Source organism: Vipera ursinii (assembly GCF_947247035.1).
Source record: "Vipera ursinii genome assembly, chromosome: 6".
In the NCBI taxonomy this organism is placed as follows: Eukaryota; Metazoa; Chordata; class Lepidosauria; order Squamata; family Viperidae; genus Vipera; species Vipera ursinii.
This window is the reverse complement of record NC_139515.1, coordinates 4,130,273-4,156,061: the sequence shown is the minus strand read 5'-3', so window position 1 is coordinate 4,156,061 and position 25,789 is coordinate 4,130,273. Positions and strand designations below refer to the sequence as shown.

Below are 25,789 nucleotides of genomic sequence, written 5' to 3'. Positions count from 1 at the left end.
CCAATATGAATGATTTCTTCAGCAATTGATTGATAATTTGATTTTTCTCTTGAAGGAAAGTGTAGCTTTGATCTTTGCCTTGGAGGCATAAAGGTCTTGCTCTAGTACAGACATGTCAAACACAAGGCCCGGGGGCCGGATCTGGCCCATGAAGTGGTTTCATGTGGCCCGCGAAGCCATCCTGAAAACAGTGAGGGAACGGCCCCCACTGCCTTGGCCCTGGCCCAGAGACCCTCCTTCTGCCAGAGACCCCCAGATCTGTCCCACTCCTGCCCAGGCCCCCATAGGCACCCTTGATGCGAATGATGTAGAGCTGGCCACGCCCACCCAGTAGGCCATACGCACTCTAGCCACGCCCACCCAGTAGGCCACGCCCACCCTGGCCATACCCACCCGGCCCCTTGAGGGCAACCGCAATGCTGATGTGGCCCCCAATGAAATTGAGTTTGACACCCCTGCTCTAGTAAGACTTAAAACATTTTCATTTCACAACCATTTGGCTCCTCTTGCCCTCCTGTAGGAATTGTAATACCTGGATCTACTGCTTCCCCATCAAAGACAGGATTTAAGTTGGTCATTTCCTAAAAAAAGGCAAACAAAAGGCTAAATTTAGTAGCGTTAATTAAAGAAATGAGGGGGAGGGGGGAAGCTGTCCAATAGGGAATCAAGGAGAATTCTACAATCTGCTGGTTGTATTAAAACTTAGTTAGCATATAGTTGCTTACTCGAAGGCAGAAAATTTAGAGAATTTGAGGGAACATTCTTTTGGAGAATACATTAAGCTCTTTGCTTTCATATTTAATTTATGTTCAATCTTTATTCTTTCATATACACAGAAGACAACAAAAGAAGGTCAAAATCTCAGAATGGGGCAACTAGGAAGTGACTTCTTGTTTAGGCCTGGGTGACTTCTAATACTAGGAAATCTTGTAAATTGGACTAAGGATGTGAACTTTTAAACGGGATCTCTAGAAAGACAAAAAGGAAATGCAGCTCTGATTTTTGCGCTGTTTTTCACGGTCAGGGGGAGGATATCATTTTTGAATATATAAAAATAAATGACCTAGATTAAGCAGGAAGACGTACAATAATTACCGTGGTCCTTTCCAGGCTTCAATATGAGCCAGAATAAATGCTGGTATCATAATATGCTAATCCTAAGTAGGCAAAGATTCTGTATTTTTTTTTTAAAAAAAAAATCTGTTTCAGGTTTAAAGCACGCTTACCCATATCACTTCTTTCTTTGCTTTCTTCTTTTCTGTAGATTTAAAAAAAAATGCACCGCTTTATCTAACCTTCAGCTTTATGGAATGAACGAGAGTTTGAAAGCATCAAATCAAATTACATCCTTTACTACAGGATGCCAACCTGGACTAAATAGTACATGCCTACTACATAAAGCCAAAAGTGGAAGATTGTAATATAGTCAGGTAACAAAATATCGGCAAACAATCAGCCAAGTTCAGAGAGCAACAAGGACTTCACCTTTCAAGCCATATATTCTACATATAAGGCAGTCCTCGATTGACAACCTGTCACTTAGCAACTACAACTATCCATAGCTATGAAAGACCTCCGAAAAAGTAGCTGGAAACTGGTTCTGAAGTTGTTATGACCCTACACAAGTCACGTGACCAATTTTGGGCACCTGTTTGTTTGTATCACGCTTTTATTATTTTTATAAATAGCTATCATCATACCTAATACTCCTCCCTCTTCCTATTTTCCCCATAACAACAATCCTGTGGAGTAGTTTGGCTGAGAGAGAGTGACTGGCTAAAGTCACCCAGCTGGCGTTGATGGCTAAGGCGGGACTAGAACTCTCCATCTTCTGGTGATTGGCCCAAAGTCACCTAGCCGGCTTTCATAGCTAAGGCAGGACTAGAACTCACAGTCTCCTGATGATTGGAACAAAGTCACCCAGCTGGCTTTGATGGCTAAGGCGGGAATAGAACTCTCCGTCTCCTGGTGATTGACTCAAAGTTACCTAGTCAGCTTTCATGGCTAAAGTGGGACTAGAATTCTCTGTCTCCTGGTGATTGGCTCAAAGTCACCTAACCGGCTTTCATGGCTAAAAGTACTTGAACTCACAGTCTCCTGCTTTCTAGCCTGGTTCCTTAACCATAGGGGTAGGCAACCTTGGCTATTTTGTGACTCCTGGACTTCAACTCCCAGAATTCCTCAGCCAGCCACGCTGAGGGGAAAGGGCAGGGGTAGGCAACCTTGGCTCTTTTATGACTCGTGGACTTCAACTCCCAGAATTCCTGAGCCAGCATGGCTCAGCTTAGAAACCTCTCCCTTTTCTCTCAGCATGGCTGGCTCAGGAATTCTGGGAATTGAAGTCCACGAGTCATAAAAGAGCCAAGGTTGCCTACTCCTGGGAAAGGGAGAGGTTTCCAAGTTGAGCCATGCTGGCTCAGGAATTCTGGGAGTTGAAGTCCACAAGTCATAAAAGAGCCAAGGTTGCCTACCCCTGCACTAGACCAAACTGAATCTTACTTGGTGACCAGCCCACATTTACAGCCCTTTGCAGTGTCCATATGACCACGATTTTCGACATTTTTGCCCAAAATCAGGGTTTACTTCCGGTTTTCAGCAAAAAAGAGGCCCCAGAGCAAACAATGAGTTCACTTAATGACTGCTGCAAAACAAGGTCATAAAATTTGATCGGTCACACAGATGACCTGCTTTACAACCATCATGGCTTAAGGATGCTCCGTTACAGTCGTAAGTCGAGGACTCTTTGTATTCTCTTCTATTTGATCTTAAACTCTATGATCCTAGGTCACATGGCAACTAAAATCATATGTCGTTTGAAAACCTTGTATCTCAATGTGTCAGGGTTTTAAGAACAAGGAAAACAGACAAGAAAGAACATACGTACCTGGCATGTCCAACCTGTCATAAATTAAAAGAAAAAATTACAATAATGTTCTTTAAGCAATACAGTAAACAAAGCTGAACTGAAAAGTATTGATAGCAACAACTTTAAATTTTGGAAGACCGCTCCAATCTCATTAAGCGGATTCTTTATGTGAGTATGGCAGAACAAAAGGAGATGTATGCACAGGGCAGACAATTTTATTAATAACTCTATTATTATTTGGATTTTTTGTCTTTAAGTCACTTCATGAGGGCCCAGATTGTTGGGGGCAAGACACTGACTGTGTAAACTGCTTTGTCAAGTTTAAACCTTAGAGAGGCTGTGAAGCGGAGGTCTCCAATCTTTTCGTTTTGGCGTCCCGGAAAGGGAGGCAAGCACGGCTACGTGTGCATGCGCAAATGGGCTGCTTGAACACAGGCGCAAAAATAACCCCTGCGCGTGCATGCACAAATGGGCTTTGCATGAGCGCATCCGCACATGCAAATGGCCGCACGCGAGTGCGGGCACACGTGCAAATGGGGTTGCGCGGGCACAAGTGCTGCGAATGGGGTGGCGCTAGTGCTGGCGGGATGCTCTGGGGCAGGGCGAGGCTAGCGCCGGTGGGATGCTCAGGGTGGCACTGGAGCAAGTGTGTGTGTGGGGGGGGTAAGTGCACACGTGTGTGCACGTGCCTACAGTTGGGGACCTCTGCTGTAAAGCACTATGAAGCGGTATATAAGTCTAAGTGCTATGGCTAATGCTACTTACAGAGGCTTTGTGTCCGCTTTGGGTCTTGGTGGGCAACAGGAACGGAGGTATTTTGCCAGCAAAACGGTTAGGTATCCAAGCAATCCCAGCAGCAATAAACTGCCAAGGAGTATGAAGAATGGCACATACCAAGCTGACACAGCATAGGCGTTTTCTTTGCTGGTCACAATGGTAACACCAGGCTTGCAAGGAAGAAAAAAAAAAGGGGGGGGGAGAATAAGGAATAACAGCCTCAGAAGAAAGGTCCTTTACAACATACAGTGCAAGGACCGTTAACGGTCATTGCGTAGGAGAAACAGGCAGAAGACTAGCAGACTGCAACCGTGAACACCAACTAGCACGGAGAAGACGTGATGAAAATTCCTTAATTTCACAAAACACGGACGTAGTTTCAACGGGGAATTTGTGAGCATCCTAGACAAAGCAAAATCCAAAAAAAGGCTGCTAGAGAATTCAAGGTCTTGGTGATGGTTTTTAAGTCCTTACATGGCATGGGTCCGGAATACCTCGGGGACCACCTGCTGCCGGCGTCGACTCCCCTCCGCCCTGTCCGTTCCCACAGAGAGGGCCTCCTCAGGGTGCCTCCGGTCAGGGAATGCCGGCTGGTGGCCCCCAGGGGGAGGGCCTTCTCTGTGGGCGCCCCGGCTTTATGGAATCAACTGCCGGTTGAGCTCCGGATGGCACCGGATCTTCGCTCCTTCCGGCGCGGGTTAAAGACCCATCTATTCGAACAAGCTGGCCTGGCCTGATGGGGGAATGGTAGGGTTTTAATGTTTTTTATATTTTGATTGTTTTAATCAGGCAATAATTTAATCCTTTTTTAACTTTTGTATTTCTATTTATATGCCCTGTTCACCGCCTTGAGTCCTTCGGGAGAAGGGCGGTATAAAAATTCAATAAAACCAAACTAAACTAAACTAACTAAACTAATTCCCGGAAGCCTGACACTCAGACCAATCAGCCATCAACAGATACATAGAGATAATCAACATCTACCTGCCACTGAAAAAAAAAAGATAATAAAAAAAACACAGAGGAAACAAAAGTCTAGTACAGATAGTCCTTGACTTATAACAGTTCATTTAGCGATCGGTCAAAGTCACGACACTGAAAAAAGTGACTGGCGGCCATTTTTCACCCGATGATTGCCCCATCCTCACGGTCACGGGATCAAAATTAAGATGGGACACCCTTTTGCGACCTTCTGACAGGTGAAATCAATGGGGAAGCCAGATTCACTTAACAACTGTGTTACTACCTTAACAACTGCAATGATTCATATTGGTAAAATGGGGTAAAATTCACTTAACAACTGTCTGTCTTAGCAGCAAAAATTTTGGGCCTTAATGGCAGTATTAAGTCAAGGGCTAACTTGTCTATAATTACGACAGTACTGTAAATAAATCAATAAGTAAGTCCTACCATCAGCATACTATTTTCATCCCAAATCGTATTTTATTTATAAAAACCCAAACTTACCGTCGTAGGGATCACAGTGGTTGGCTCTGGAATAACTCGGATGGTCAATTTGACGTTGCCGTTTTGAACACGGACTGAGGTTCTTTCAGAACTTGTTAACAGATTATCATCTGTTATTGTAACCAACAGCCGATATTCCCAAACTGTGTCCATTCCCGACATATAATCAAACGGGCTGATCAGGACTAACCTCGAGATATTGGAACCAGCCTTTGGTGAGAAGTCAAAATGGTTATTCACATTACCTAAAAGCAGAGCCAAAGGAGAAAAAAAATGTGTAGAGAGAAATGAAGACAGCTGGTAGTTTAATTCACTGGGAGATGGTGAATATGATGAACGGTTGCGGGAGCTGGGAATGTCCAGGCTAGCAAAGAGAAGAACTTGAAGTGACGTAATAGCTGTTTTCCAATGTTTGAGGATCTGTCACAGAAAAGAAAGAGTCAAGCTATTCTCCGAAGCACCTGAGGGCAGGACAAGAACAAATAGATGGAAACTCATCAAGGAGAGAAGCAACCTAGAACTAAGGAGGAATTTCCTGACAGTGAGAACAATTAATCAGCGGAACAACTTGCCTCCAGAAGTTGTGGGCGCTCCAACACTAGAGGTTTTCAAGGGGTCTCCAACCTTTTTGGATTGGCGGCCCAGTGGGAGACAGAGGGGCAGGCACCTTACACATGAATGTGGCGCCTGTGTGAGGCTTGTGGCACCACCTCTGCCAGGCTCATGGCATTGCTACCACCAGCGCCTGCAGCAATGCTGCCCCTGGCACAAGTTTCATGTCGCCGCCCCGTGCGAAGATCGCTCCATGGCCCACCTGCCGCTTGCGGCGGTGCTGCTGCCTGCACAAGGTTCGTGGCAATGCCGCCACCTGTGTGTGGTACAAGCCACCCACCTGCCGCTCACGGTGCTGCCACCCCATGCACAACGTTCATGGCAACACCACCGCCCCTGCGATACTAGCGGCGCTGCCACCTCCCGCACAACACTTGAGGCAACGGTGGCACGAGGGAAGATTCAAATACCTGAACAGTCAGTTCTCTTATTGGATGTAGGCCTGGGCCTCCGAGGCCTAGAATAGACTTCCAGAAGTGGCATCCACGCACTTCCGGTGGGCCTGTTCTAGGCTTTGCCTCTGTGCTGGACTTACTTGCACTGCTCCAAGGGGCCGGCGGGCTGCAGCTAGTGCTAAACACCATCAGCCCCTGGTCAAGCTGCTTGTGCCACCCTCCAGGCTTATTTTTGTAGTAGGGCTTCTATTAGGCCCACCCCCAAAAAATCAGGCTAGGGCTTATTTTCAGGGTGGGTCTTATTTTCAGGGAAACACAGTACCACTGGGCCCCAAAGTAGCCACCAATTCTAAAACCCACATGACATGTCTTATATATTCTAACAGAAAACAAATGACATCAGATATTGAAAACTGAAGTACAAAGTACCTGATGTGATAGTATATCGGAATGAGGTTGGACTTGAATCCCGATCCACGCAAGTGATACTGAAACTATTAATAATGCCCAAGCTTAGATCCACTGGCACTTCCAGCAACTGTCCATCAGGTGTGCATATTGGTGGCTCATCATTTGCCTCAAGAACGTTTATGATCACCTAAAGAAATGTTTAAAGAAATATTTGAAGGAACCGTAATGGTACGGTGGTTAGAATGCAGCATTGCAGGCTAACTCTGCCCACTGGAGGGAGTTCGATCCTGACCGGCACCAGTTTGACTCAGCCTTCCATTCTTCTGTCGGTAAAACAAGGATGCAGATGGTTGGGACCAATAAGCTGACATTGTAAGCCATTTAGACAGCGCTGTAAAGCGCTATGGGGCAGTACATAAGTTTAAGTGCTATCTGAAGAGTCTAGAACAGGGGTAGGCAACCTCGGCTCTTTTATGACTCGTGGACTTCAACTCCCAGAATTCCTAAGTCAGCTATGGGTCATGAGTCATGAAAGAGCCAAGGTTGCCTACCCCTGGTCTAGAAGAAAGTTTTCAAGTCTATAGGTTCAGGGCTGGCTCTTGTAGTAAATGCAATAGATCACTTGGTCTGGGCAGCAGATACTAAGAAACGAGAAGTCCCGGCAAATTCTTAGAGGACCGACAACTTGGAGTAAAACGTTTTGCAATTTATCAGCTTGAGAAAGCAGATCAGGAAGAAGCAATACCTTATCCTTCCTCTCAAGCAACACATCTTGTATCAAGCACTGCTCTTTGGGGAGATCAAATCCACTTCCATCCAGCTTCCATCCAGCTTTCCATAGGACATAGTATTATATATTATAGTAATATATTCTCTTTTTTAAAAAAATAAATGTTTGCTATTGAAACATAAAAGAACATATAAACTAACACAAATTAATTGTAGGAGAAGCTGGGAGGCAGAGCTGGGAGGTGGAGTTAAATGAGTCATCAGCCTAGAGCTGTTATGTTGTCACAAACGGTCTGAATCCAACCCCGTTTGAATCCCGTTGACCCTTATCTGGCGCCAATTTAGAACTGAACTTTAATTGACTAGATTCTTCTGTATAGGCTGGAGCAAGAAATCTTTTTAACCACAACTTAATGAATGGTTCTGATCGTTTGTGGCTACGTAATGACTCTAGGCTGATGACTCGCTTAACTCCATAAGCAGCTCTGCCTGCTGTTCTCCTGTCGCTCCAGTTCAGACAAGGTCACGCACATTTTGCTTCCACAAATGCCACCTCAGGCAAGTCCTGCTGCATTTACCACAAAAAGGCAAGAAAAGGAAAGTGCAAGGAATCATAAGCTCTGTTTTAAACTTGCTAGTAGTTTACTCACTGAGGAAGTTCCAATCCTGCCATCGTTGTCAGAAGCTTCCACTTTGAGAGTGTGCACTCGCTCTGCTTCGTAGTCTAATTTCTTTGTGTTCTTCAAAATGCCCAACTGCGGATCGATGATGAATAAGTCTGTGACACCCCCGCCACTCTCCCCAGACAAAATGGAGTAAGAAATCCCAGTAGGAGGCAAATCCTTGTCAGTGGCTAGCATTGCTCCTATAGCGGAATTTGCTAAAATGAAATAGCAACATATTAAGGTGACACATAGGTAGTTTTGTGTGTGTGTGTGTGTGTGTGTGTGTGTGTGTTGTGTTTAGAGATTGTGCAGGCCTCAGAATTGATTCTGAAACCGGGCTTCAGACTAGGGGTCAAAAAAAGTCAAAAATGGTAGCTACTGTGTGGCCAGAATCCCCGCCTGTTTTTAAAGCAGGAGTATCCATCCATGTGACTGAAGCCACGTCCCAGCAGAGGTGTCCAACCTTGGCAACTTTAAGACTTGTGGACTTCAACTCCCAGAATTCCCCAGCTAGCTAGGGGGGGACTCTGGGAACTGAAGTCCAAATTGTCACGGTTGGACACCCCTGCTGTAAAGTAAATAAAAAGGGGATGTGGCTTCCGTCACATAGATAGATAGATAGATAGATAGATAGATAGATAGATAGATAGATAGATAGATAGATAGATAGATAGATAGATAGATATAGATGATAGATAGATAGATAGATAGATAGATAGATAGATAGATAGATAGATAGATAGATAGATAGATAGATAGATAGATAGATAGATAGATAGATAGATAGCCATCCATCTCACAAACTGACTCTATGGCCACCATCTTGATTGTTAAAGTTGATATGTCTTTCTTTCTTTCTTTCTTTCTTTCTTTCTTTCTTTCTTTCTTTCTTTCTTTCTTTCTTTCTTTCTTTCTTTCTCTTTCCTTCCTTCCTTCCTTCCTTCCTTCCTTCCTTCTTTCTTTTCTTTTCTTTTCTTTTCTTTTCTTTTCTTTTCTTTTCTTTCTTTCATTTAGGGGTTTCAAAAAAAAATTGCGATGCCCTAAGACAGAGGTCTCCAACCTGGACAATTCCATGCTGGCTGGGGAATTTTGGGAGTTGAAGTTCACAGGCCTTAAAGTTGCCAAGGTTGCAGTAAGATCCCTGCTTTAAGGAATAATAGAGAGGTGCTATGTTGCCTTATGTTGTGTGTTACTCCTTCTGAATCTCATAGCGTGCATATGTGCATGGTCAATATTAATATTTAATTTCTGTACTGTACTATACTAAACAGATGAAAATCAGCAACCTTCACCTCTGCGTACGAAAACCACTTTCATTCAATAGATAGCACTGAAAAATACAGTCTTTATGAATGTTATGGGTGATTTTGACTCACTTGAAGCCATGTGAAATATATCCCAATATTTTAATTTTAATTTTAACTGGGGTTTTTATTTGTTCAGGGATTGATATAATTTTTTTAATTGTTTTTAACTTTTGTATTTGTCGTTTTAAACACCCTGTAAACCGCCCTGAGTCCTTCGGGAAAGGGCGGTATATAAATACAATAAAATAAATAAAATAAATAAATTAATTCTATCTTTTTCTATCCAGACATCAGAACAAGCCACGTGGGGGGGAAAAATACATTGAAGACGTTTTCAACTAAGAACCCAGAAAAATCATAATTTCCTTTGGCTGAGAGTTAGCAAAATTACTCTTAACTTCCACTGCTTTCATTTTAAGGGTTTTGAGAAGTATGGAGGGATAATTTAGCTGCTAATTTCAAGGATGAAATCAGCCACAGTTTGCAGGGACAGGTTAAAAAAATAATCGAGATGCAGGCACAATCATGTGACTGAAGGGCCCCCCCCCCACATAAAAAGGCAAGGTTTTGATTGCACGGACTAGCTGCCATCTTGAATTTTTGGCCCCACCGCCCTAAAGACCATGCTGATTTAATTTTATTTATTGTATGCAAATTTAAGTTTTCTTTACCAAGGTTGTTTGGGAAACATTACTGTTTTGACAAAACTGCTTTGCTTACATAATGATAGTAACGGATTTTTGTTTGTTTCCTTGATAACCAGAAAGTTTTAAAACTTTTTTTTTTAAAAAAAGGAGGAGGAGGAGGAGGAAATAAATATGTTAGAGTTTGAAGAGTGTTCATACACTTCATTCGAGTGGTTTATTTGGTCTTAAAGAAACATTCACCCCAATAAAACTATTTGCATAGCAGATAGAGCGTAGAGAATTAGCTTCAGTGTGAGAAAATTCTGTTTTATAGCCTTGTAAATGTCCAAAAAAAGCCATCGTAACTTGTAACTTACGTGGTGTTATTTCAGAGACATTAAAAATGTACAAAGAGTTATGGAAGACTGGATCAAACTCATTTATCGGCTGAATGTTGATGTAAATGTAGATTAGTTCTGTCAACACAGCAAGTAAGAAAAAAATGTGAAAGATGACAAGAACTATAAGCCCCATTTAAAGAATTCCCCCCCCCCCCGAAAAACAGTTGGGGGAAAGGGGGCAAAAAGGAAAGTTAATACTAACCAGGAAAGTAAGGCTCAGAAATATCCTGAATGACAATATTCAGAATATATTGTCTCTGCACACTTCCACCCGTTGCGTTTTCCAAGTCTACATTTCCTATAAGCTTAAAGGAACATATTTTTACAGACAGTCCTCAATTTATGACCTCAGTCGAGCCCAAAATTTCTATTGCTAAGCGAGACAGCTGTTAAGTGAAATTTTTGCCCCATCTGATGACCTTTCTTGCCACAGTCGTTAAGTGAATCATTGCAGTAGTTACATTACTCACCCGGTTGTTAAGTGAATCTGGCTTCCCCCATTGACCTTGTGTGGCAAAAGGCTCAAAAGGGGATCACGTGACCCAGGGACGCTGCAACTGTCATAAATGCGAGTCAGTTGCCAAGCATCTGAATTTTGATCATGTGACCATGGAGACGCTGCAAAGGTCGCAAGTGCGAAAAAAGGCCATAAGCTACTTTGTTCAGTGCTGTTGTGGCTTTGAACAGTCACTAAATGAGCTGCTGTCAACTGAGGACTGTGTTGAATTGCCATGTTATTTTTCCTTACTGCGATTTGTTATCACATTTTTCAGTTACTTCTGAATCCCTCCGCAGCAGCTCAGGAGTTGTCGCCTTAAGGACGGTGGGGATATACAGGTAGTCCTTGACTTACAACCTTTCATTTAGCTAACATTTGAAGTTACAATGGCATTGAAAACAGTGACTTACAACCAATGGTGGAATTTAAATCCCTGAACAATCGGTTCTCTGCGTGGATGCAAGCCTGGGCCTCCGAGGCCTAGAACGGACTTCCAGAAGTGGCATTGTCAGGACCCACCCCAAGCCACGTCTTAGGAAGACAAAAACTCTTGGAGTCAGGTTTTTAGTCCAAAAGAAATCTTTACTATGACATGCTCGGTTGTAGGAAATGAGACAGGGCTTAATGGTTCCACGATGTAAATCCTTATAAAGAGTTCCCGGTTTAACCCCCCTTAATCCCCATTTGGTCAGTCCCCCCATCCTTCCTCTCGTATCATCCATATCGTGGGAAAGAGGAAGTTAGGACCCTTTTGTTTATTGCTGTCTACCGTGACAAAAGCCAGATGCTAGCCCCCCCTTTTGTTTCCCCAGTTCAAAAGGCTTCTCCTTTCCTTTGAAATGCCTATTGCCGGTTCAATACACATCTATCCTCTTCTCTTCGGGAGATGGCAGAATCCATGGGATATGTTTGAAACATTCCATTTATGAATATGATATAAATGGATTCTGACAGGCATCCCCGCACTTCTGGCGGGCTGTTCTAGGCCTGGGAGGCCTGGAAGAGGCCTCCCAGGCCTAGAACGGACTTCCGGAAGCAGTGTGCATTCAGCTAGTTCCCCGAACTCAACAAAATTTAACTACCAGTTCTGCTGAACTGGTGCAAACCAGCTGAATTCCATCACTGCTTACATCCGGTCTGAATCGGGATCACGTAACCGCAGGGACTCTGCAACCGTCCCAAGTGCAAGGGACTGGTGGTAAGCCTCTTTTTTAAAAAAAATTGAACGTAAACCCGAACAGTTTGCTAATGGTCGCTAAATGAATAGTCATAAGTTGTAGACTTTCTTTTTTTTAAAGAAAAGAAAAAAGAAGCAGCCTTGTAAAATTTGCACAAGTATTTATGCTTCTTCCTTAGAAAAGTGGGACTGTAGCAGTTCTATAAAGGTAAAGGAGTCGCCACGGATTTTACTCCGCTAGTCGTTGCTGACTCTAATGTCCATTTCAAGGTCATTGGGCCAGCGCTGTCGGAAGACATTCCCGCGTTCATATGCCCAGCATAACATCGCGGAGCGCTGTTACCTTCCCGCTGAAGTGGTACCTATTTATCTATTCACGTTTGCATGATTTCGAACTGCTAGGTTGGACGGAGCTGAGGTGAGGACAGGAGCTCACCCCCGCCACGCGACGCTCGGGTCTCGAACTTGGGCTACTGGCTTTCCAGCTGACAAACCCAGCATCTTAACCACTGAACCACCGCGCCACCAGGAACTCTACAGTGGTCCTGAAATGTGCCAGCATCTCAAAGAATTTATATTAGATTAATACAGAATGAAATAAGTTTTGGCTTCATTCTAAATAAATGGGTTGATTTTGCTTCTTAATACAACAAATGCCCGCGGCTTAAAGTTCTGATTTGCAGGATATTTTTTGATAACGCTTTTGTCGATACAGATAAGACACTTATGTCCCCACATAAAATCTTGACCTCTTTTAAAGCTACTTTTAACGGGAAAAATTTCCCTCACTGCACTTCCTCCTGTTGATTATATTTGAATAGGCACTCCCTTCTCCAAATTTAAATAATATCAAAGAATTAACTGGCAGACCTTAATTATTCCGGAGTGAGGAGGATCCTGGGTAAATTTATTACTTCCAACTCCAGATAGTTCAGTGAAGTTAAACAAATTGTGTGGCGATTCGGCATCTTCATCTTTGCAAAAATTCTTCAGTTTGATCATTTCAAATCCAGGGGAAGCCGTTTCAGGAATTACCACCCTATTGAAGAAAAACAAAACAAAACAAAACAAATTAGCTATTTATTTCAAATTTTCGGGTTCTTTGCATAGCTCTCCCAAGTGTCTAAAAGAGTATCTCATGTGTTAGAAATTTTGAGGGGGCCATACGATGATATCAGAAAAGAGAACTGAAAGAAGTATTTTAATAACTTTTCATGGGCCTTAAGAGGAGGTTGCTATCCTATCTTTGCTGCTCTCCTTCCCACTTTTTAACATCAATATAAACAAAGGCATCTGTTCAGTGGTGGGCTTCAGCCGGTTCGCACCGGTTCAGCAGAAACGGTAGCTAAATTTTGTTGAGTTTGGAGAACCGGCTGAATGCACGCTTCTTCCGAAAGTCCGTTCTATTGTTACCTGTGATTGTATTCTCTGCATTCGGGCGGAAGGTCATTGATATCTTCAACAAAGACGAAAATCTCTATTTCAACAGGCCTTTCATGGGGAGGGTTGTCCTCAACACGGATGGTCAAAGAAATATTCGGATGGGTTCTGATGGAGGAAGCGTCACGATCTAGCCAAGCAGACACCAAGACCGTACCTGTCACTAAAACAGAAATAAGCGGTAAGAGTTTCCAGGCACCAGCACAGGCCTAGCCTTTGATTGCAACACATTTTTCTTTATTTGTCTTCCGCTTTTATTATTTTTACAAATAACTGAAGGCAGTGAAGCTATGCAAAAACACCTTCCTCCTCCTATTTTTTCCCCACAGCAACAACCTTGTGAGATGAGTTAGGCTGCTGGGAGAAAAAAAGACTGGCCCAAAGTCACCCAGTTGGCTTCCATGGCTAAGGCAGGACTAGAATTCCCTGTCTCCTGGTGATTGGCCCCAAGTCACCTAGCCAGCTTTTATGTCTGAGGCGGGACTAGAACTCACCGTCTCCTGGTGATTGGCCCCAAGTCACCCAGCTGGCTTTCATGCCTAAGGCAGGACTAGAACTCACCATCTCCTGGTGATTGGCCCCAAGTCACCCAGCTGGCTTTCATGCCTAAGGCGGGACTAGAACTCACCATCTCCTGGTGATTGGCCCCAAGTCACCCAGCTGGCTTTCATGCCTAAGGCGGGACTAGAACTCACCATCTCCTGGTGATTGGCCCCAAGTCACCCAGCTGGCTTTCATGCCTAAGGCGGGACTAGAACTCACCATCTCCTGGTGATTGGCCCCAAGTCACCCAGCTGGCTTTCATGCCTAAGGCGGGACTAGAACTCACCATCTCCTGGTGATTGGCCCCAAGTCACCAAGCTGGCTTTCATGCATAAGGCGGGACTAGAACTCACAGTCCCCTGGTGATTGGCCCCAAGTCACCCAGCTGGCTTTCATGCCTAAGGCGGGACTAGAACTCACCATCTCCTGGTGATTGGCCCAAAGTCACCCAGCTGGCTTTCATGCCTAAGGCGGGATTAGAACTCACTGTCTCCTGGTGATTGGCCCAAAATCACCAGGCGGCTTTCATGGCTTTTTTCAGCCTAAGATTTATATAGTTGCTAACGAGGATGGCCAAAGGTAAGAATCATTGAGGTCAAGATCGTAAAGATGATCAAAGCTGTATTCCTTCTTCACCGATCTTGCAAAGGAGAAGGACTTTGACCTCAAGGTTGTGGCTGCCATTTTGAATTTTTTGACCCCTTCTGCCTGTCCCTGTTTATATTATTGCAAAAAAAAAGTGGGAAGAAAAGTAGCACAATCGTAATTTCCACCAAGGGCTCTGAGTATTTATTAAGAGCATGTTAGCAACATGCAAGGGACGCGGTGGCTCAGTGGGTTAGGACGCTGAGCTTGTCGATCAGAAGGTCGGCAGTTTGGCGGGTCGAATCCCGAGTGCCGTGTAGCAGAGTGAGCGCCTGTTACTCGTCCCAGCTTCTGCCAACCTAGCAGTTCAAAAGCATGTAAAAAATGCAAGTAGAAAAATAGGGACCACTCCGGTGGGAAGATAACAGCGTTCCGTGCGCCTTTGGCGTCTAGTCACGTCAGCCACATGACCATGGAGATGTCCTCGGACAAGCGCTGGCTCTTCGGCTTTGAAACGGAGATGAGCACCGGCCCCTAGAGTTGGAAACGACTAGCACGCATGTGCGGGGGAACCTTTACCTTTACCTTTAGCAACTACTGGGATGGGACCCCACGCTCCGCTTAATGTGTTCCCCCGAAGCATCCCATGTTCTGATTGAAAACCCCAAACGGTGGAGCTGGGATTGCGGTCATTGAGCAAGGCAGTCATGTGGACGCCTCTCTTAATGACCACAAGGAAATATGACCGTCATTCCAAGCTCAGCTGTGATTGTGACTTATAGCATTCTTCTGGATTCTATTCAAATCAGATTAATTCCTTACTTGGGTTGATGTAGAATTTAGGGGTTGCTTCAGGAACTCCCATGCTATAGCGAAGGTTAAGAATAAAATCTTCGCCATCAGGATCCTTAGCTGTTATATTAGCAACAAATGTTCCCGATGCTGCTTCTTCACGAATCTTGAAAACTCTCTCTTTCCTATAACCGAAATTAGACAGGACACTTGGATATGTTTGATCCGCTGTCTCTTATAATATTTAAAATATAACTAACACAATGAAGGGTTACAACGTGAAAGCAAAAATTAATTATATGGGGTTCTTGGTGCTCTCTAAGCTTGGTGATTTTCTTGCAGACGTTTCATTACCAAACTAGGTAACATCATCAGCGCTAGAAGGAAGGAAGTAGGGTTTACTCTTAAGATGCACTGCTGATGTTTCCTTCCCCCCCCCCACCCAGGTACTCCTAGTTGCAAAGTTAAGCAAGTACCTCCAGTTTTTCTTCGTGAAATAAAATGGAGCCATTTATAGCTGATTAAATTTTTAAAACTCTGATCTGAAAGCATCTCCCAGGCCTAAATAGTAAAATTTTAGTGCAACTGGGATTTTTTTTCCTACTTACGTGGTGAAGTAAGGAGCTTCATCGTTCTTATTTATGATATTGACCATTAGGATTCTGTTAATACTAACTCCAAGGGCATCTGTTACGGTAACATTTAATGTATAGCTGTCAAAACAAAACAAACACCAACACAATAGATGTAGGATTGCTCTAGCAGCTAAACCCAGTTTAAAATATCAAACCATCATTTCCTGATTTCTGGATCGTGAATATGATCTTACCTCGGTAGATCTTTCTCAAAATCAAATGACTTCAATGTAGAAATGGTTCCGGTTGGAGAAATTGAAAAGAATGTGGAATCTGGGCTCAGGGAAAACTGGAAGAAATAATCAAATGCAATGGGACCATGTGTAACATATGCTGCTAAAAGTCTCAGTCTCATGACCTTTAACTGGGCGAAACACTGCATCGTAGGGCAACAATTTTTGAACCGATTTTTAACCAATGGGCTAATTTACAGAATGTGTTCAAAATCTGCGACCCACGACTCTCAAGGGAATGAATTTTGGGGAAGTTGTGGCTGTTTGACTGCTGCTGAGCTGCTGCTGTGGTCACACGGTCATTTTCAATGTTCTGTGACAGTTTCCCAGCCACTCTCGCAATCCCTGGCTTCCTCCTTCACCCAGCAGCAGCCAGTTACCTGCTTGTTGAGAAGGGAAGGAAGGAAGGAAGGAGGGAAGGAGGAAATGAAGGGAAGAGAAGTGAGGGGAAGGGAAGGGTTACTGACTGTTGGGGTAGTCAGTGCTACTGTTGGATTCTTGGCAGGATTTGGGGGAAATGAATTTTCTTAGTTTATGATTGTTACTGATTGTTTACTGTCTCTAACCTCTTGGTTGTCCTGAGTCATCCTAAGAGGACATCTATATGTAACATCCAAATTAAATAGAGCAGGCAGAGTTGGAGGGTGGAGTTAAATGTGTCATCAGGTTAGAGTTGTTACGTTGCTACAAATGGTCTTCTTGAATTCCATTGACCCATATCTGGTGCCAATTTAGCACTGAATTTTCGTTGACCAGATTCTTGTCTATAGGCCTGGACAATACAACCTTTTTGAAGGGCAACTTAACATATGGTCCTGATCCTTCCACCTGACAAGCAAAACCAACAGCAATTCTTCCAGTTAAAGCCTAGAGCCAGTTTGCTGTAGTATTTAAGGTGTTGGGCTAGAAATCAGGAATCTGTAAGTTCTCATTTTTCCTTAGATGTGAAAGCCAGATGGATGCCTTTGGCCCAATAACTCTCTCTCTCTCTCTCTCTCTCTCCCTCCCTCTCTCTCTCTCTCTCTCTCTCTCCTCCTACCTAACCCACCTCACAGGATTGTTGTGGAGAAAATAGGAGGTAAGATTATTAGGTATATTCGTTGCCTTGAGCTGATCAGAAATAAAGGTGAAATAAGCACCAAATAAATAAATAAAGCTCGAGGGTAAACATTCCATTGCCCTGGCTCAGGGGTAGGCAACCTTGGCTCTTTTATGACTCGTGGACTTCAACTCCCAGAATTCCTGAGCCAGCATGGCTCAGCTTGGAAACCTCTCCCTTTTCCCTCAGCGTGGCTAGTTTCAGGAATTCTGGGAGTTGAAGTCCACGAGTCATAAAAGAGCCAAGATTGCCTACCCTTGCCCTGGCTCTTCCATTTCACATCACTTGGACCAATCGGTTTCAAAGGCTTGGTTGCACAAGTGCAATATAACATGCAGTCCGTAAGCCTTTTGTTAAAGGAACGTTTCTGAGCACTAAATTCGGCAGAGAGTGATTGTCATGGACGTTAACATGAGTCGATTCTACTCACCGCAACTGTTCTAGGGGGTGTCGTTTCAGGATCCCCTGCGTAAACTTGATAAATATCTCCTGGTGGGGTGTTTTCCAAGATGTAGATTATGACGGCTGTACAGATAAAAGCAGTATACGTTAATTTGAAGGAATGAAAACTATTCTAGGAAGCTGACGTGACAGCTTTTGTCTGGAAGGAGCTTCTTTTTCCATTATGCAACTCAGTTTGTGGCTTTTGTGAGCGGGTTTCTCTGTTCTCCAATAGTTATATTTATTTATTTATTTTATATGTCACTTTGATCCCATTCATGACTCACTGTCGCAGTAAATTTTGAATGCAGTGCTTCTTTATATATAATTGGTCATCAAAGAATGGAAACCAGATGACAGCAGTACAGATAGTCCTCGACTTACGACCACAATTGAGCCCAACATTTCTGTTGCTAAGCGAGACGGTTCGTGAAGTGAATATTGCTGCATTTCGCGACCTGTCTTCCCACAGTGGTCTAGTGAATCGCTGCAGTTGTTAAGTTAGCAACATGGTTGTTAAGTGAATCTGGCTTCCCCATTTGTCTTTGCTGGTCAGAAGGCCACACAAGAGGGGGATCACATGACCCCGGGGGGACACTGCAACCGTCATAAATACCAGTCAGTTGCCAGGCATCTGAATTTTGATCATGTGACCAGGGGGGGAATGCTACAACGGCCGTAAGAATGAAGAAAAAAAATAGTCCCGAGTCGCTTTTGTAACGCGGAACGGTCACTAAACAAAACTGTCGTACGTCGAGGACTACCTGTAGGGCAAAATCTGGCCTTACACCAAAACCGCTGCCTTACTTTGATTTGCCAAGTTGCCTTGAAACACCGGAGGTTCATTGACATCGCTCACTTGGACAGTCAGAATCTGCAGCTCCAGGGCTCCTGCAGAATCGACCACAAGGATCTGCAGGTCAAAGGCATGGGGCATCGTTTCATAATCTAGAACGGGGTCTCCTGTGGTAACCACCTGAAACGATAAACCAAAGATAAATTATGAGACGGGGGAGTCAGGCTTATGTTGCATTAAAATTAGTGGGTTTAAATTTAGGGCACTTTCGACGGCAGCTGTGCCTCTGCTTCCTAAATGCCGACAAAGCTTATGATTATCCTGAAATGCTGAAGACACGCAGGAAATACTAATACTAATGCTAATACTACTAACACCACTAACACTACTACTACTATTACTACTAAAGGTAAAGGTAAAGGTTCCCCCGCACATGCGTGTTAGTCGTTTCCGACTCTAGGGGCCGGTGCTCATCTCCGTTTCAAAGCCGAAGAGCCAGCGCTTGTCCGAGGACGTCTCCGTGGTCATGTGGCCGGCATGACTAGACACCAAAGGCGCACAGAAACGCTGTTACCTTCCCACCGTAGCGGTCCCTATTTTTCTACTTGCATTTTTACGTGGTTCCGAACTGCTAGGTTGGCAGAAGCTGGGACGAGTAACCGGCGCTCACTCTGTTACACGGCACTTGGGATTTGACCCACCAAACTGCCGACCTTCTGATCGACAAACTCAGCGTCTCTACTACTAATAATAATTGGAAGGGACCTTAGAGGTCTTCTAGTCCAACCCCCTGCTTAGGCAGGAAACCCTACACCAGGGGTGGGGAACCTTGGCACTTTTATGACTTCCAGTTACCAGCCACGGCTTCTGCCGCTAAGGAAACACATACCTGATAGAGAAGCGGCGACACGGGGTTGATCCGGAAAGCTTGGGTGAGTGGATTTGAGTTGATGATTAAAGGATACTCGGATGGTATTGAAATGTTTGGCAACAGATGGGGCGTCAAATTGACTCGAAAAGCGTGCACCAGGGTACCAGAAGGTGAATTTTCTGCAACGTTGCCCGTTGCGGGTAAATCAGAGAAGCTGAGGGTTTCTCCCCCTGCAGATTGTGGACAAATGACAACAGGTGCTGTTGGGGAGCATTATTTTCAAAGCGCAAATTGCTCAACACGTATACCTCCCCGTTAAGGAGAAACAGCTACGTTTACAGGGGTGTCTGTGGGGCGGTAGGTCAAAAAAATCAAGATGGTGGCTGCAGTTGTCCCGGCCCCGCCTTATGTGCAAAAAGAAGGGGGCATGGCTTTGATCGCATGGTTGAAGCCGCCATTTTGATTTACCAATGTTCCTCCTGCTGTTTCCCCTTCTAATCGGTGTGCGAGGGCACCTATTGAGGTAGAGGCAGTCCTCGGTTTACAACAGTTCATTTAGTGACCATTCGGAGTTACAGCGGCACTGAAAAAAGTGGCTTATGACCGTTTTTGTTTTATACTTACAAACATTGCATGTGCCCATTGCAGCGTTTCCACGGTCACGTGATCAAAATTTAGACGCTTGGCAACCGATTCATATTCATGACGGTCGCAGTGCCCCGGGGGCGTCACATGATCCCCTTTTGGGACCTTCGGACAAGCAAAGTCAGTGGGGGAAGCCAGATTCACTTCACAACGGCGTTACTAACTTAATCACTGCAGTGATTCACTTAATGACTGTGGCAAGAGAGGTCGTAAAATGGGGGGAAAAACAACTGTCCTGCTTAGCAATAGAAACCTGGGGGTCAATTGTAGTTGAAAGTCGGGGACTACCTGTATAACTCTTACAGCCAGGCATACGGTAGATCAGGGGTCTGCCAACTTGGCCCTTTGATGACTCGTGGACTTCAACTCCCAGAGTTCCTCAGCCAGGCATGGTGGCTGAGGAATTCTGGGAGTTGAAGTCCACAAGCAGGGGTCTTCCAACTTGGCCCTTTGATGACTCGTGGACTTCAACTTCCAGAATTCCTCAGCCAGGCATAGTAGCTGAGGAACTCTGGGAGTTGAAGTCCACAAGCAGGGGTCTTCCAACTTGGCCCTTTGATGACTTGTGGACTTCAACTCCCAGAATTCTTCAGCCAGGCATAGTAGCTGAGGAACTCTGGGAGTTGAAGTCCACAAGCAGGGGTCTTCAAACTTGGCCCTGTGATGACTCGTGGACTTCAAAACTTCAGTTTGCCTCAGTTTTTCTCATTTGATATCTTGTATAGATTTATACTAATCTCAATTCCCCCAGCTTCACACCCGCCAGGAAAGCACCCATCAGCCTCAGAAAGGAGGACTACCAAGACAGCGTACCTGAAGAGCATTGGATTAATAGGAAGACAGCTACTTTTCTACCTTTGCTGTTATTGCAGCTCTGTTGTAACTCACGAGGAGCAGGGCTGGAATAAAACCCAGCGATGGCCCAAACACAGCCTCCTGATGGAAGTGACCTTCTCCCACCAGGAGATGGGAGAACCACTGTGATATCGGAGGATATTTTCAAGCCAAACGTTTTATATCTTTTTCTTCTGAAAAGTTATAAAAAGGCGGAAGACATCTTTCCAGGTTGTGGCCTTCATTCCTCTACCGGCCGCGAAGAGGAATAAGGCCACCCCTTTCTGTTTCGATCAAAATAAGAGTTGTAATTCTTTGCCGAGACCTCGACTGGGGAGTTTCTTTTGGCTCTTTTAAATTCCTGAGTAAAGCTGGGACAATTGTGAGGCTAAGTGGAAAACCTTAGAAAGGAGTAATATATCCTTAGACTTCGAAGCTCCCTTTTTTAATTGAACAGAAACAGGAGTAGCAGAAAACCTAGTATCCATCTTTCCCTTCCTGTCCCCCTTTCCTTTCCTTTCCTTTCCTTTCCACCTTTTCTTTCTTTCTTTCCTTCCTTCCTTCCTTCCTTCCTTCCTTCCTTCCTTCCTTCCTTCCTTCCTTCCTTCCTTCCTTCCTCCCGCTATATATATATATCACTATCAAGCGACTCTGGGCAGCTTACAGCGTAATAAAAACAACAATATGAAACAGTATGTTAAATGAATAAACATTTAATAAATACTTATAAATCCTCTGTAAAGTAAAGCTTGAGACTAAGGTCACTTAGTAACAAATCATTTTAATGTCACTGCCGACACAGAGATTCAAGCTAGAGAGTATATCACATTATCAATCTATATTCAGATGTAATTTATTAGCTGTACCGCAGAACAAACCATGGATTGCCTATGACTTCTAGAGTGGTAAAACCTACATGACTGGGGTTCTCAGTCCCAGCTGGGAAGACAGGTATCCGAAGAATTGGAACTACAGATCCCAGAATTCACTTAGTAACAAATCTTTTTTTTTATTGAAAAGTTTTAACATACAATTTATCTTTAACAATCCCCCCTCCCCCTCCCTTCTCCCTCCCCCCCTACCTCTCCCCCCTCCCCCCTCCCCCCCCCCCGACTTCCCAGAGCTAAATACAAGGTATATATATAAAAAGCAATCATAAAGAACCATATACTAACAACCATAAACTCTAGAATCCATCACTCTCTAGCTTATATAGGATAAGACAAACCTTAGTAATATTAAATATATATAGAAAAACTAAAATAGAAAAAGAAAAAAAAGAAAGAAGACTTATTCAAATGCTACATGAAACTTCTTAACCCTATACTTGTTCTGGATAAACTCAATCCATTTTCTCCATTCCATAATATAACGTTCTTGCGAGTGATCTTTCAAATAAGCCGAAATCTTCGCCATCTCTGCCAGGTCGGAGACCTTTAAAGTCCACTCTTCTATGGTCGGCAGTTCCTCTTTCTTCCAATACTGACCTATCAAAAGTCTTGCTGCCGTAATTAAATTTAACATCAACTTAGTGTCCACAACCGTAGCATCCGTAATTATTCCCAACAAGAAGAGTTGCGGACAAAACTTTATCCTTTGCTTAAAAATCTTCTGCATATTCCACCAAATTTTTATCCAAAAAACCTTGATCTTTTTACAAGTCCACCATACATGAAAATATGTTGCATCTTCATCTCCACATCTCCAGCATTTTGGCTGATAATTCGGATACATACTTGCAAGCTTTTTAGGATCTTTTTTTTTTTTTTATTGAAAATTTTTAAAATACAGTTTTCCTTTAGAAAACCCCCCTTCCCCCTCCCTCCTCCCCTCCCTACCTCCCCCCTATCTCCCCCCCTCCCCCTCTCCCTCCTCCCTCCCCTGCCTCCCCCCCCTACTTCCCCTCCTCCCCCCCTCCCCCCCGACTTCCCAGAGCAGAATACAAGGTATATATCTAAAAAGCAATCATAAACAATCATATACTAACAATTATAAACTCTAAAATCCATCACTCTCTAGCTTATATAGAGTAAACCAATCCTTAATAATACTAAATATGTATAAAGAACTAAAATAAAAGAAAACTAGCGTCATTCCCATCTATGTTCTTCCACAATTCACTATTACCTAAACATATTCTCATTTACACATCACAAGCACCTATCCCTATTAACCTCTCTAGCCAAAATAGGCTATAATAGATAGTTCTTACACAAATTAACCCGCATTAACCCACAAAACTTTCTTCCTCTTCCTCTGTAGTAAATTGTCCATTAATTCCAAATTGAAGATTCTGTTACCATACATATCATCCCAAAACTCTTAAAAACACAACTACCACTTGACTGTAAGTATATTGTGGAAGTTCCATAGATTTCTACTGGTCTTATTTTTTTATCTTTTTTGAGCGTTTTAAGGCAGCACGCGTCACCCTCTGTTCTCTAGGATCATCCAAAAGAGTTGCAGCTTGATCTCCTCCTGTACCATTCTCGTCTATCTGTCCATCTTCATCCTCTTGATGTTCTCCTTCTCCAGATCCCTCTGCAGCTTCCAAAAGTGTTGATGGGGTTGCTTTTAAGACATTGTTGTAAAAATCATGCGCTTGCTTCACAGTACCCAAACAGTACCTTTTGCCATCATACATGAAGCTCAACCCAGCTGGGATCTCCCATCTGAACCTTATATCTCTTTGCTTGAGCTCTTGCACAAGAAATATAAAGTCCTTCCTTCTCTTTAAAATCTTTGGAGGAATTTCTTTTAGAACCAAAACTTCTTGACCAGCAATCACAACTTTAGTATCATAGGCAGCTTGTATAACTTCATCTCTAATTTCCCTTTTTACAAAATAAACCACCACATCTCTAGGCAACTTTCTCTGTTTAGCAATCCACGAGTTCACACGAAACACTTTGTCCATGCCTTGTTTTATTTCAGATGCTGGATGGTTCAATACCACCTCAAAAGCCTCAGAAACCAGCTGCTTTAAATCTTCCTTAATATTCTCTTTTAGGCCTCTAATTCTAACAGCAAACTGCATCTGGTAAAATTGAGCCAGACTCAGTTCGCTATCCATTTTGTCTTTTAAATCTTCAATTTCCAATACTTTTGCTTCTAATATAGCATTCTTTTGAGTCAAATCTTCCACTTTGTCATCCAGCACCTCCACACATTTAGCTACTTTATGCACTGAGGACAAAATGTCTACCTTCATCTCTCTGAGTTTCTGTTCCATCCTTTCTTCCATTCTCTGCTCCAATTTCTCCAATTTCTCCTCCATCTGTACAAATTTAACACCCATTGACTCCAAAATTAACTGGGTATGTTTTTCAAGATCCTTCGATGTCAATACATCGGGAGAATGCAACGCCTGCAATAATGATTGTTGTTGCACCGGAGAATTTCCAGCACTCCGAAAAGTTCTAGGGGGAGGTTTAGCCGCCATCTTTTACTTACAATTGTGACGCACTTTCACTTTAAGTTTTAAGCAAAGTCCATCAAGCTCGAGAGTAAAATAAAATAATCCTCTTCATCTCTTCATCTTTCCCTCTTGTACTGCTCTGCCTGCTCTTTTCCTTTCATAGTCTCTCCTTCAAGCAGGGATGGTCGCAGACGCCTGGCTCTGCTCCATAAAGTCCGGAGCAGAGACGCTAGCCAGCTGGGAGCAGCCCAGGCTACGGGGGAGTTCAATCCTTCAGCCGCCCAAGCTCCAAGCTCAGGCGGCCCCGGAGAACTCGACCCCTACCTGGGGGCTCACCCCCTCCTCTTCTCCCGAGGAGGGGGCTTCAAATTCGCCCGAACAGCTGATCGGCGCTGTTTCGGGCGAAAAATCACACAGCTGAGCCGCGGGCAGCCCGGGAAGGCTGTCTCCGGCGCCGCGGAGCCACCGGAAGTCCCCTCAAGCTTTTTAGGATCTAAATGCCATCTATAAAACATTTTATAAAAGTTCTCTCTTAAGTTTTGAGCTTGTGTAAATTTTACGTTCCTCACCCAAATCTTTTCCCACGTGTCCATTGTGATAACTTCCTGGATGTTTTGGGCCCATTTTATCATACAATCCTTAACAAGTTCTGTTTCTGAATCAATCTCTATCAACGCAAGATATATCCGTTTAATATGTGCTGGTCCCTGATTTCTAATTTGCTTTATCAGATTTTCATCAGTCATTGTAAAACCATTTTTCTGGTCTTCTTTCCACCTGGCCCGTAACTGAGTATATTGAAACCAATTTTGAACAATCTTCTCGTCTCGCAAGAGACTATATGGCTTCAGACACCACTCATTTCTTTCCAAGCTTAGGATCTCCTTGTACGTAGTCACATCATGTTTGAAACCAGCATGTATATTTTCTATTGCGTGTTTTGGAATTGCCCACAATGGTATCTTTCAATCTAACTTATGTCTGTACTTCTTCCAAACTCTCAGCAATGCCTGTCTTAAAATATGCACTCTAAAAACATTATCTACCTTCTTATCATACAACAAATATGCATGCCAGCCAAACAGCAAGTCGTGGCCCTCAAGATTTAATAATCTCTCTTGTGTCAAATTAATCCAATCACTTATACCTGCTAACGCAGCAGCTTCATAATATAATTTAAGATTAGGCATTTTAAGACCCCCTCTTTCACGAGTATCCTGCATAATCTTAAGTTTAACTCGTGGCCTTTTCCCTGCCCAAACAAATTTATTGATACCTCTCTGCCATTCCTCCAAATTAGAATCTTTCTTAAGAACCGGTATCATTTGAAATAAAAATAAAAATTTAGGCAGGACATTCATTTTTACTGCTGCAATTCGCCCCAACAAAGACAATTGCAGTTTTTCCCAACTCTCCATTTCTTTTTGAATTTTCCCCCATAATTTTTCATAGTTATTTTTATATAATTTTGTATTAGAGGGCGACAAAAACACCCCCAAATATTTAACCCTTTTAACAATCTCAA

At 43.6% G+C, this 25,789-nt stretch overlaps 1 protein-coding gene across 1 annotated transcript in view; it reads right to left on the bottom strand.

The window, feature by feature from the left end:
• CDHR3 (cadherin related family member 3) overlaps positions 1 to 25,789 on the bottom strand; it is a gene marked incomplete at both ends in the record, with an annotated part of 34,925 nt that overhangs the window by 3,129 nt on the left and 6,007 nt on the right. The window contains 16 exons of the mRNA XM_083366620.1: positions 533 to 581; positions 3,378 to 3,474; positions 3,632 to 3,813; positions 5,111 to 5,355; positions 6,547 to 6,715; positions 7,908 to 8,137; positions 10,233 to 10,331; positions 10,459 to 10,561; positions 12,803 to 12,971; positions 13,346 to 13,535; positions 15,323 to 15,477; positions 15,901 to 16,005; positions 16,122 to 16,216; positions 17,690 to 17,784; positions 18,508 to 18,676; positions 19,386 to 19,597. Coding sequence (XP_083222746.1) covers positions 533 to 581; positions 3,378 to 3,474; positions 3,632 to 3,813; positions 5,111 to 5,355; positions 6,547 to 6,715; positions 7,908 to 8,137; positions 10,233 to 10,331; positions 10,459 to 10,561; positions 12,803 to 12,971; positions 13,346 to 13,535; positions 15,323 to 15,477; positions 15,901 to 16,005; positions 16,122 to 16,216; positions 17,690 to 17,784; positions 18,508 to 18,676; positions 19,386 to 19,597 — 2,364 coding nt within the window. The remainder of the gene's footprint in view (positions 1 to 532; positions 582 to 3,377; positions 3,475 to 3,631; positions 3,814 to 5,110; positions 5,356 to 6,546; positions 6,716 to 7,907; positions 8,138 to 10,232; positions 10,332 to 10,458; positions 10,562 to 12,802; positions 12,972 to 13,345; positions 13,536 to 15,322; positions 15,478 to 15,900; positions 16,006 to 16,121; positions 16,217 to 17,689; positions 17,785 to 18,507; positions 18,677 to 19,385; positions 19,598 to 25,789) is intronic.